Here is a 13,717-nt window from a genome sequence, read left to right as displayed (position 1 = left end):
TTAACTATATTTCAATTAAAAAAAAAAGAGCAGACTCTAGAGGCAGACTGCCTAGAATCCAATCTCAGCTCCTCCTTTATTATGTGAGAGACCCTGGGCAAGTTACTTAACTTCTTTGTGCCTTAGTTTTCTCATTTGTTAAATGTGGATAATTATAATACCAACTTCACAGTGTTGTGAAGATTACAGGAAATAATGTACATACAGCACTTAGAGTAGTGCTTGGCTTATGGTGAACGCTCAAAAGATGTTGGCTAGTATTTTTATTAGGAATATGTACTCAAATTATTGTTAAAATGCTTGGTACTGCTAGAGGTCTACACCCACAGACTGTTGTGGCTAGAAGAGTAGGCACAGATTATACATTCACAATCATCTTCTTTCATACCACTTTTCATTTTACTGTATCACATTCAACTATATTGTAAATTAAATATTCTGCTGTAAGACTAAAAAAATTTTCACTGTATTCTTAATTCCAAAGCGTTGACCTATGAACTTTTGATATGCTGGTACACAGCTCATTCATAAATTGAGAAGCATTTGTTTTCTACTAAAAAATGGTTGATAAGACTATTTGAATGACAGACTGAGGAAAAATTTCCCTCAGAGAAAGATCTGATTTTCATGATTTATTTATGAGCCCCTTTTTTCTTGTGGCCAGTTTAAAATTAACTTAGAATGTAAATTAGAGATATGTGACGACAGGAAAATCCTGGTGATTGCCAAGTATGATAAAAGGTATGACTAACATATTGACTTTGGAATTGCAACACTATCTGCAAATAAAAAAACAGTGTTAATCTCTAAGAGTTTTCTGCACTTTAATGATCAATCTGAAAGGTCAGATTCAGAAGTACTAATTAATGCCTTTTAAAAATCACGCCTAGATCATGTATTTTAAGCAACAAAGTGTCACTCAACTTTTCCCTTCATTGTCCAAAAAATATGAAACAAAAAAGCACTGTTTTGTATAGTTTTTACAGAGTAATTGTCAAGGTTACATTTACAACCTCAAAGGAGCTTTATATCACCACGGACATTCTACCATGTATAGTATTTCCAGTCTGATTCTACCTATAAGCCACAAATGATAGCAAACTTGAGCTACAGGGTGTAAAGGGAATTGCAAGTTAAATGAGTTTGGTTTTGGGTGTTACATATCTTCTTCTAATGAGAAGATATATGTAACTCACCCTGAGAGCTAACTTGGTTTCATCAGGGCAAGACTTTGAACCTACCTGACAATGTGGTACAGAGAGAAGACAGAATTAGCTTTAAAAAGTATTGACATCAAGTCATGGGTGACTGATTTATAAGGAATTATTGAGGGCAATTAAATTTTTATTCTATTATTTTATATATTTCTATTTTTTAAAAAATATTTAATTAATTAATTTATTTAGGCTGTGCCGGGTCTTAGTTGAGGCATGTGGGATCTTCACTGCAGCATTCGGGATCTTTAGTTGTGGCATGTGGAATTCTTAGGTGTGGCATGCAGATTCCTTAGTTGTGGCATGCAAACTCTTAGTTGTGGCATGCATGCGGGATCTAGTTCCCCGACCAGGGATTGAACATGGGCCCCCTGCATTGGGAGCACAGAGTCTTACCCACTGGACCACCAGGGCAGTCCCTATATTTCTATTTTTTAAAGTGATGATTATTTCCTAAAAAGTCCCTTGGTGTCCTAGGCAAAGAAAGACTAGGTTTAAAACAAGGTTATTAAGATAATAATAAAGGTTTTTTTTTAAACCTTTAAACATGTACTTGGCTCCTTAAAGTTATAAATCCCTAAAAGAGACAAGTACTCTTTAATAACCCTTTTAATGACTTTTGGAAAATTCAAGCTGAAAACATCTAAGGATGGAATAAGAAACTATAGATTTATTACTATCCACATTCTGCTTTGTAGAGGCAAAAGTGGAAGAATAAAACTAAAAGAAACCCAATGAACATATCACATATTGTTTCTTAGATTTAATTAAATCAAAGTCAACTCTCATCTTTAAGTTTACATAATAAGTGTCAGTTTCCCAGGGGAAAAAAACCCCAAAACAGGATGCTAAGATAAAAAGAAATCTGCTCTGCCAAGAGTGTTCTAGTTCCAGAAAGTGTTTGGTTTAGTGTTTGGTTGAAAGCATTCTGGTCTCATTTCCCACAATCTTTCAGCCAAGAAAAGAGCTGAAGTTTGTCTTTCAGTATGGCCCTCTGTATCGGGACAAGAAAGATTTAATTCTACTTTAGTACTTTAAAGAGACGAGTACAAAGATGTCAGCCTGATGATCTAAAGGGTAGGTGATTCTGGAATTCCTTAATATTGAGTTCCTAAATATTTAAATTAAATTAACCCTCATTTTTTTGCTCTACTCTTATTGGCAGATGGGAATAATTAGCATAGTTCTTTATGTTTCCCTGTTATCTTTCTTTCTGACTGAACAAATCTAGTTAACTTCAATATTTTTTTTCTTGAAGACTGGGAATGTAAGACAGTTACTGTTACCCTTTGAACTATATCTAATTTACCTTCAGATTATTGATACTTATTCCATCTTAAAATGTGATAATCTTGTTGGTTATGCAATAAGCATGCGAGCCCCCAAAACTAATAAAAAACATCATGCTACAGATTGGAATTCCATTAGATGATACTGTTTCAGTTTCCTTGTTGCGTATTCTGGAGTTGGTTTCTTCCTTCTTGTATAAATTAGTTTTTGCTTTTCTTTGACATAATGACAGCTCCTTTTTCTCCTCCCCCCAAATTAAAATTAATCATAATCTTTCAAAGAGTTCTGTATTACCTTTCATTTTTGACTGACATCCTACTTGCTGTAGTCCTCAAGAAATCAATGAATATATTAACTGAAATTAGACTTGGCACCTGTCTCCAAGGAACTCAGCTAAATAGCTCTTGGGAGACTTAGATGGAATTTTTAATAACTTCAAAAGGGATTTTTTAAAAAACTGTGCATTCTTTTTTTGACATTAAGCCATTACGATTTATTAAAATGCATGTATATGTGGCTCTTATATGCATGTGAAAATTTAAGTATTTAATTAAATAGTTCATAATTTTATTCCATGTCATTATAACTCCTTTTCCCAACAGCCTTAAACACAAAGGTATTTCACTATTGACTTATCTTTTCTTATAAAACTGTGCATTCTTAAGTCACTCTTTCAAACCCATGCTTTTTTTTTTTTTTTTTTTGCGATATGCAGGCCTCTCACTGTTGTGGCCTCTCCCGCTGCAGAGCACAGGCTCCAGACGCGCAGGCTCAGCGGCCATGGCTCACGGGCCTAGCCGCCCCGCGGCATGTGGGATCTTCCCGGACCGGGGCACGAACCCGTGTCCCCTGCATCGGCAGGCGGACTCCCAACCACTGCGCCACCAGGGAAGCCCAAACCCATGCTTTTTGAGTTCCCAAATAAAGACATAAGGGTAGAATAAAACAAATATGACCAGAGATAAGAGCATTAGAACACTCTAAAAAAATCTAACAAGTTAATGATTGTTATGAAAAGAAACTAAATGGCTAGTTTAGGTAGTATCTTATCAACACAAAAGAACAGTGTATTTCTTCTCAGCCACAACATTCAACTTGAAGGGCAAAGGAATTGGAAAAACATGGTGCTGAAGAAGGGAGACTATAAATATTCAAGACTTTTTGTTTGTTTGTTTCTAAATTTCAGAACGTTTTGTTTTTCTTTAGAGCTCTAAATAAGTCAGGTACAGAAACCTCATCTCAGACTAAAAGTAATAACAATCAGATGATGAATAGAAAAGAGTTTAGTCTGAAAGAGTGAGTTGGAATCCTGGTTGTACCATTTAATAGCTCTGCAACTTTTATCTTTTCGAATTTCAGTTTCTACCTCTGTAACACCGGTATAATACCGCCAAACCCAATAGGGTTGGCGAGAACTAAAATAAAGAAGGCATGTAATATCTGTACAATGCCTGGCTCATAGCCCAATAGGGCTGGCGAGAACTAAAATAAAGAAGGCATGTAATATCTGTACAATGCCTGGCTCATAGTAGGCATTTGATAAATTTTCATGGACTTTTTCCCCTTCCCTAACCACTGTGGAAATTAAAATTGACAGATAAATAGTGTTCTCTTCACTCTCAAAGCTATTGTGGTGAGAAAAAGACAGAAATAACCAAATGGAGCTATAAGTCTCCTCGATCTAAAATTCTAAAGTAGATAAGTAAGCAGTGAAATAAAACTGGTAAGAGATAAATAGAAAGAATAATGGAACTATAAAACCCATATGAAAGCTAAGATACTGTTAATCATTCCTATTTTCCTCTTGGCTGTGATGATATTATATTTCATATTCAGTGAGGGGATAAATTACCCAAACTTCGAAAAGTAAAATTAAAAGTGTTTCACAAAAACAAAAACTGCTTCTATTTTCTAGATGTTTTATCAGAAAAATATTTCAAAATGAAAGTAAGGCCTTTCAGTCATTCATCTGAGATGACCTGTTTACGTGTCTATTACATGCCAACTGTCATACTAAAGGGCAGAGGGTATACAAAAGAAGGTGAAAGAATCTGTTAAAGGCATAGTACATGCCAAGTGTTTCAGGCATGCACCACTGTGTTAGTTCACTAGGGATGCCATAATAAAACACTACCAACTGGGTGACAAATAGCAGAAATTTATTTTTTCACAGTCCTGGAGGCTGGAAGTCCAAGAACAAGGTGTAGGCAGTGTCGGTTTCCTCTGAGGCCTCTCTCCTTGGCTTGCAGTTGGCTACCCTCTTGCTGTCTCTTCACATGGTTGTCCCTCTGTGTACGTACACCCCTGGTGTCTGTGTCTCTTTGTGTGTCCAAATTTCCTCTCCTTATAAGGCTACCAGTAAGACTGGATTAGGGCTCACCCTAATAGCCTCATTTTAACTTAATCACATCTTTAAAGGCCCTATCTCCAGACTGGAGGTTGAGATTCAACATAGCAATTCTGGGGGAAGACACAATTCAGCCTATAAGAAACATCATCTCACTTAATCATCACCACGTTGTATAAATGAGGATATAGGCTTTGAGAGAATAAATAACTCATCGAATGTCAGATAGCCAGTAAGTGGTAGAAGGAAAATTTTAACCAAGGTCTCGTTATGAGTACACCAAAGCCTTTGCTCTTTCTGCTATTCACACCTCCTCAAAGAATTACACATCAACTTGGGAAGACATAGTACTGACTGATGAAACTTTAAATATGGGGCTTACTGATAAGGAGGCACTTATTCACTGAACTTGTGCATTATATGGAAAGAAGGGACTCAGGATTAATAAAAGTTTATATAATAAATAGAATATTTATTATATTTTAGGCTGGGTTCTTTCACAAAAGAGTCTGTTGGTTCCCTTACAGGAGGAATTGCTGATTGTCAAACAGAACAGTGTTGGTATGTCTTGGCCCAAAGCCTACAGAAGATCCAAGTCAATGTCAAATACAAGAGTGTTTTCTAGAATAAGTATCTTAGATATACTCTTTTAGATCTCTTTTCTTCTACATTTGGGTGTAGGTTATGTGCAGGTATACATGTATGAAATCCCTAATCTGCTTTATAACATTCTACATTTATCGTTTAGAGTTTGTTAAAAGTACCATTCTAGCTTGTGCTTTATTCTCTAACTACATTTGATGGATGTATACTATATGTTAAACTGTAATTACGTAATTAATAAGTTAAATAATTTACACTCCTAGATTATGTTATAAGGCTTCCAAAGAAGACCATTACAGGTATGCATACTAAGGCATAGGTCTAGAATCCTGGTACATACCAACTCTTACACAAAAACTGTTGGACTCCTCAAAGCCGGAAGTGAAACTCCCATGTGAAAGATGTCCTCCTTATACTACCAGGAAAGAAACAAAGAGAGGCAACTGTGGATGAGTAACTAAAATATATGGGGGACTAAAGGAAGATAAGAATTATTTTAACAAGATCTGTTTGTACAAATTACTCTCGACTTTGCCTCCCCTTTTCTGGTGATAAGAATGCAAACTTCACAAAGCTAAGTTGCCTCTCTTTGTTCAACTTAGTATATAAACAATTAGGCCTAGCCACTCCTTTGGGTCTTCATTTTCCTATGGGGATTCTCATGTATGTGTAAAAATCTGTATACTTTTCTCTTGTTAATCTGTCTGATGTCAATTTAAGACTCAGGCCCAGGTGGAGACCCTAGGAGGGTAGAGGTAAAGTTTTGTGCCCCCTGCACTATATATATAATAAATATATAGTGCTTACCATGTATTATAAGGGCTACAAGAGCCTCCTGAAGGAGGCTGAATTGTGGAAAACCATTATTTTGAGGTAAGTTCCTTGAATATTAATTATACCATTTCCAAAAAAAACAGTACAAAAGCACATTCCAAAGTTAGATCTGATTTTTAGTATGATTTATTCTTCTGCTTCTCTCCTAGAGAATGAATATTAAACAGTGTTCTTATCAGTAATGGGAATTCAGTTGTGATTTTTCAAACTGTCTCAACTGAGGGAAGTAGGTGGAAGAGGTGGGAGTAGTATATTAGAATCTCCAGGGAAAAAATGGGAGAGCAGATAGAGAAGTAATATTCAGAGTTTAAAAACAAAGCAGTGCTTTTCTCCAATACTTTTATGTGTTTTTAGTCATAGGATTTAATGTTTTGAAATTTCAAGTAACATTAAGGCAGGGCATATGTTAACCAAAAACAGAGGTTGAGGAACACCAGCATAAGGGAATTTTTAATAATCAGAAGAAATCAGAGACTTCATTTTTTTATCTCCAGACTAAAGTGCATATAGAAGGCATTTAATGAACGTTTTGAACTGAACAGACTCAGTAGCCAATTAACCCCCAATTACTTACTTAATTCAACAAGTACACGCATAGAAAAAGGTAATGCTCTTACAGAGTTGTGTCCAGGAACTGAACACCATGATGGTCTAAACTTTAAGTGGAAAAGTAAATCCCCAAACCCAGTATGACACCTTTGTAACTCTGAGCACATATATTTTTATTTCTGACATTTTGTGTTTCCAGCTGTTACTACCTTTGTAAACTTTCAAAGAAAGAGTTCCTTATTATCCCCCTCTCCTTACCCCTTTGGTGCCTTCTACACAATAAACATACATGCTCAGGTTGAGAACTACTCTGACCCCTGAACTTCTTTTTCCTCAAGCTGAGTATCCAAAGACAACTAAGATTTTCAATTTGACTTTTTTGGCTTTCAGTCCCAGAACAAACTTATTGTAAGACATATTATTTCCTACCTGCTGTCCGGCTGTAGATCACTGATAAGGCTCAAACTAATCAGTTCTCATGGTTGGAGGCAGATTGAAAGAATATTTACAGTACAGGCCCCTCCCAACCTAGCAGCTCTACGTGCATACATGATGGACAGTGCCCTGAAGTCCAAGGAATACCTACTTCCAGCTTCAGAACATCGTGCTGAAGTTTACGCTGAAATTCAAGGAAGTTTTTGATTGTCAGCTTCCCCTTGAGATCAGCTCCAAAAAAGTAGGTTGTGAGGGCTGAACACAAGCCAGACTTGAGGGTGTTACCAGTTGTAGAACGATCTCTGTGACGCATTCCCATGCTGGTTTGGGAGCGAATGATGCTCTGAACCTAATGGAGAAGCAAACCCCCGTCCAGAAAAACATTACAAGGTGGAAAATATGGAAAAGTAAGAATAGTAACTGACTATCGACTGCTTACTGTTTGCCTACACTGCGCTACAATGCTCTCTTTTAATGCTCACAACAGTCCTATGAGATAAGCCCCATGATTATTCTCATTTTACAGATGAGGAATTTGAGGTACACTGCTAAATAACTTGCTTGAGGTCAAGTAGCTAGCAAATAATTGAACTGGTATTCTAACACACATGCTTGACACCTTTATAACTGGGATGCCCTTTAAAATCTCTCTTTAGAAAAAAGTATGCATTTGTTTTAGGTTCAAAACCTGACACACAACATTAAAATAATCATCAACCTCACAGTAATACCTTCCATATCTCAGGAGACTTTCAAAAATTTCACACTTCTCACTACTGACTCTCCAGTTGTGATGAGAGGCGGTATAGCTATAGGCAAATACTTGATATCACACAGATATTGAGATAACACATTTATTAGAATGATAATGTGAAACATAAAGTTGGTATGAAGTAATTCTCCAAGAGAAGATGGAGAATTAATCTTTGAGAAGTTTTAAATGAGCTTTTGAAAACAAACAACCCAATCCAAAAATGGGCAGAAGACCTAAATAGACATTTCTCCAAAGAAGATATATAGATTGCCAACAAACACATGAAAGGATGCTCAATATCACTAATCATTAGAGAAATGCAAATCTAAACTACAATGAGGTATCATCTCACACCAGTCAGAATGGCCATCATCAAAAAATCTACAAACAATAAATGCTGGAGAGGGTGTGGAGAAAAGGGAACCCGCTTGCACTATTGGTGGGAATGTAAATTGATACAGCCACTATGGAGAACAGTACAGAGGTTCCTTAAAAAACTAAAAATAGAACTACCATATGACCCAGCAATCCCACTACTGGGCATATACCCTGAGAAACCATAATTCAAAAAAAGTCATGTACCACAATGTTCATTGCAGCTCTATTTACAATAGCCAGGACATGGAAGCAACCTAAGTGCCCATCGACAGATGAATGGATAAAGAAGATGTGGCACATATATACAATGGAATATTACTCAGCCATAAAAAGAAACGAAATTGAGTTATTTGTAGTGAGGTGGATGGACCTAGAGTCTGTCATACAGAGTGAAGTGTAAGTCAGAAAGAGAAAAACAAATACTGTATGCTAATACATATATATGGAATCTAAAAAAAAAAATGGTTCTGAAGAACCTAGGGGCGGGACAGGAATAAAGACGCAGACATAGAGAATGGATTTGAGGACACGGGGAGGGGGAAGGGTAAGCTGGGACGAAGTGAGAGAGTGGCATGGACATATATACACTACCAAATGTAAAACAGATAGCTAGTGGGAAGCAGCCACATACCACAGGGAGATCAGCTCAGTGATTTGTGACCACCTAGAGGGGTGGGATAGGGAGGGTAGGAGGGAGACTCAAGAGGGAGGAGATATGGGGATATATGTATATGTAGAGCTGATTCACTTTGTTATAAAGCAGAAACTAACACACCATTGTAAAGCAATTATACTCCAATAAAGATGTTTAAAAAAATACAAAAAAAATAAATGAGCTTTTGAGAAAGAATAATTTGGGGGACTAGCAACCATGGCTTAACTATATAAAATGAGCTTTTTGAGGCAAGTCTATGATTGATATAGCATTTTTTTCACAAGTTCCTGCAATCTTTTCTACCTCTTCACAAGCTAAAATAACAACTATTCAGAATAATTAAAATTGTGATATGTAAGAACAGATAATAAAGGTATATTATATAAATAAATAATATATATAGCCTTGTGGATGATGATTTTTAAATTGCCAAATTAGAAAAGCATAATACTTTAAAACTTAAGATTTGTAACAATGGATTTCCATGGTTAAATGTCTTTTATTTGTTTTATTTATTACCTATGACCATAAAAAGACTTATTTAACACAATTTAAAAGTCTCTGGCTCTAAAAGGTAAAAGTAGTATAATGGAAAGACACAAGATGGGGAATCAGGACACACGAGGTCTAATTCTGTTGCTCTGCAGTGAAAGCACAATTTATGCAGTTCATTTAACTTCTTTGGGCCTTAGTTTTCTCATTGGAAAAGTTCACGGTTTTGTCTCTAAGTCTCCTTATAACTCTAGGTTAATATCATAAATGCTTCTGATTATGATTTTTTTCTGGGTTCATGTTTTATCATGTAAATAAGATTTCTTGACATTTGTTTTTCATGCACACGGAGACTTGAAAGATAGGTATACAATGGATTTTAAAATTATTTAAGTTGAAGTTTTTTAGACATTAAATTGAAATACAGGATAATCAGTACAGTGCTGCTTCTATTTGAAGGCAATACACAATTCATTTTCTCTGCCTGGGTATGAGAACTGAAGAATTTTCCAATAGCAGTGAACCAGTATTGAGCATCAACGTCAAGACCTGTCATGATTTAAATTTTGTCTGTGCCATAATATTGCAGCTTATACCCTTCCTATGGTGGAAATGTGTATGTTAGCTTCAAAAGTGTGGTGCTGAAGAGTGTATGCGGAAATTTCATTCCCTTTCTTCTGTCTCACAACTCATACTTTCATACTAAAAAATCATTTCTGTCACAGCCTCGGGTGAATGTAGCCCAAACAGTTATGAGATTTCTTAAAAAATATCTTTTGCTAGGTTAGTTCTGTTTTATGATCTGCTATGAAATGGGTTAAAGAAAAGGATCTGGGGGCTTCCCTGGTGGCACAGTGATTAAGAATCTGCCTGCCAATGCTGGGGACATGGGTTCAAGCCCTGGTCTGGGAAGATCCCACCTGCCGTGGAGCAACTAAGCCCGTGTGCCACAACTACTGAGCCTGCGCTCTAGAGCCCACATGCCACAACTACTGAAGCCCGTGCGCCTAGAGCCTGTGCTCTGCAACAAGAGAAGCCACCGCAATGAGAAGCCCGTGCACCGCAAATGAAGAGTAGCCTCTGCTCACCACAACTAGAGAAAGCCCATGTGCATCAATGAAGACCCAGTTCAGCCAAAAATAAATAAATAAAATAAATAAATTTATAAAAAAAGAAAAGAAAGGTCAGAGAAAACCTACACTATTTACAGTCGTGTAATGTTTTTTAGTAATTTATGTTTATGCATGATCAAAGTGATTTTTGAAAAAGATGAATAAAAGAGTAATATTAGGTATTAGCTTGCTTCACACCACATTGACTTTGAAGATACACAATGATGAAATGTGTGTGTCCTCATACTGGCTCTGTTTTACTTTTTTTGTAAGCTTGACAAATTTACCGTCAAGAAAATACCTATTTAGCTGGAAATCAAAGTTTGAATGTTTTAAAGCTTAGTGCACTTTCAACTTAAAGAATTATTATATTGCCCAAAAATGTAGAACGTAGAACAATGAAGCAGAGAAACTTCTAATGAGAGCTATTCACTCCTGAACCACCTCATAATTATTTTTGTTTCTCTAAAGAGTTTTTATATCAAAATTCCTTGTGATCAATATTACAAGTTCCATCCGTTTAACAAGGCCAGTTATCAAGGGATCATATTAGATGAAATTAATACTCCCTTCTCTGTCAAGTGAGCAGAATGGTGGAGTGACTGCTCCAAGTCATTCAGCATTTCAACAGCAATGCCAAAAACGTTGGTGAGGATGTGGAGAAAAGGGAATCCTCAGGCACTAGTGGGAATGTAAACTGGCGTAGCCAGTATGGAAAACAGCATGAAGATTCCTCAAAACATTAAGACTAGAACTACCATATGATCCAGCAATTCCACTTCTGAGTATTTATCCAAAGGAAACCAATCACTATGTCGAAGAGATGTCTTCAGCACCCCCCACCACATTCATTGCAGCATTATTCACAATAGCCAGGACATGGAAACAACCTAAGTGTCCACTGGCAGATGAATGGATAAAGAAAATATGATACATACACACACACACACACACACACACACACACACTGGAATGTTATTCAGACATAAAAAAGGAAGTAAATCCTGCCATTTGTGATTAACATGGATGAACGTTGAGGGCATTATGCTGGATGAAATAAGTCAGAGAGAGAAAGGCAAATACTATATGATCTCACTTATATGTGGAATCCAAAAAAAGCTGAACTCACAGGCACAGAGAACAGATTGTTGGTTGCCAGAAGCAGGGGATGGAGGGTGGGCAAAATGAGTGAAGGTGGTCTAAACTTCCACTTATAAGATAAATAAGCCTTGGGGATATAAGCATGGAGACTATAGTTAACAAAACTAAATTGTATATTTGAAAGCTGCTAGGAGAGGAGATCTTAAAAGTTCTCATCACAAGAAAAAAAACTACGTGTGGTGATGGATATTAACTAAATTTATTGTGGTAATCATTTCAAAGTATATACATAGGTCAAATTATTATGTCATACACCTAAAACAATGTTATATGTTAACTATATCTCAATAAAAATAAAATAGTTCTGTGTAAAATAAAATTAAAAATACCAAAATAAGTTCTATTTATAATCATTTGAGGCCACCTGGTAACACCAGTGAAGTGCAGAATTATGAAAAGTGAAGGTATTAGACGGACATAGCTTGCAAATTTGAATAAATATCTAGGTATTTTGAAATATTTGTCTCTGTGCATTTCTTTTTTTTGTTTGTTTGTTTGTTTTTGGGTTTTTTTTTGGTTTTTTTTGGGTTTTTTTTTGGTTTTTTTTTGCATTACGTGGGCCTCTCACTGTTGTGGCCTCTCCCGTTGCGGAGCACAGGCTCCGGACGCGCAGGCTCAGCAGCCATGGCTCACGGGCCCAGCCGCTCCGCGGCATGTGGGATCTTCCCAGACCGGGGCACAAACCTGTGTCCCCTGCATCGGCAGGCGGACTCTCAACCACTGCGCCACCAGGGAAGCCCGTCTCTGTGCATTTCTTATTTAAAGATACACTATTCCTGATACTTTCTCCCACTTCCTTTTTGCCTCTTTACTCATTGTGAATACAAAAATGTTATCTCCCACATATATATTTTTTTCTGTTTTGAAACCACTTCTACCAAACATAATAATTATACCTGGAGAGACACCATGGCCCTCCAAGAACAGAAGTTTGATGGAAATGTAATCTCTTCCTAGGATTCAGAAGAAACTATATACTTTTATGGCTGGAACCTGCTACAGTAAAAGGCATCGTACCATTTTTCCTTCTCTTACAGAAATCCTTTCAGAACATATGTCATTCATCCTTGTATTCTGGAACTGCCTAGCACAAAGGAGCTATTTAATAAATGTTGATTGGATATATGATTGAATAACCGTAACTTAGCCTCTCAGCATTAGAGTCTAATTTATGTTGGGGAATCAGAGCAATGTTGACCTTAATAATATGCTCAAATAATTCCTTACATTTAGAGTAAAAACAAACAAAAAAACCTCACCTATTAAAAGTGGAGATAATTCTGAAAAATGATACATTTGGTACTTCAAAAATTGGATAGCATCAGAATATACTGACCAAGACCACAGTAACTCCAAGGCACATGAAAATGTGTTAAATATTAATGTATTCAAAGGAAATTTCCAGGAAAACTTGCCTGTTCAAACTCCTCCATGTCTACTTCTCCATCTCCATTCAAGTCAAACATCTTGAAGGCAATTTCAAAATTTCTCTGAGGAGCTGCAAGTTAGGAAGGATGGAAGGACAGGAGGGAGGGAGGAAGAAACAAGAAAAATATTTAGAAGGTATTGACCAAAAATAATCATTTCTTTAAGAAAAAAAGATAGTTAAACATTAAAATGTAATATCAAGTCACAGAATGCCACCATATGTATCTTAATCAACCTTTTAGCAATAGTCCTTAAAACCAAAAGAGAATTTTACCATGGCCAGTAAAGATAGCACTTGTCTATCTTTGTGTTTCAACACTCTCTTTTTAAATACTTCAGCTTTGCTTTCTTAGAAACCATCCTCTTAACTGAATAATATTAACGTTGTTCTGTTACTTAAATATAGTGTTATTTATCTGGGCATGAAAGTCTATTTGGGGTGAGATATACTGCTGCAAAGTAAGA

General features: G+C 36.3%; 1 protein-coding gene across 4 annotated transcripts in view; it reads right to left on the bottom strand.

Moving 5' to 3' along the window:
• Positions 1–13,717, bottom strand: part of MICU1 (mitochondrial calcium uptake 1) — a 203,622-nt gene that overhangs the window by 70,857 nt on the left and 119,048 nt on the right. For all 4 annotated transcript variants that reach the window (XM_079899947.1, XM_079899944.1, XM_079899945.1 and 1 more), the window contains 2 exons: positions 13,240–13,322; positions 7,424–7,621 (listed from right to left, as the gene is read on the bottom strand). In XM_079899947.1, the coding sequence (XP_079756073.1) occupies positions 7,424–7,621; positions 13,240–13,322 (281 nt within the window). The remainder of the gene's footprint in view (positions 1–7,423; positions 7,622–13,239; positions 13,323–13,717) is intronic.

Source organism: Stenella coeruleoalba (genome assembly GCF_951394435.1).
Source record: "Stenella coeruleoalba genome assembly, chromosome: 16".
NCBI classification, from domain to species: Eukaryota; Metazoa; Chordata; class Mammalia; order Artiodactyla; family Delphinidae; genus Stenella; species Stenella coeruleoalba.
Note: the sequence above shows the minus strand (reverse complement) of the source record. Positions and strands in the feature narration are given on the sequence as shown.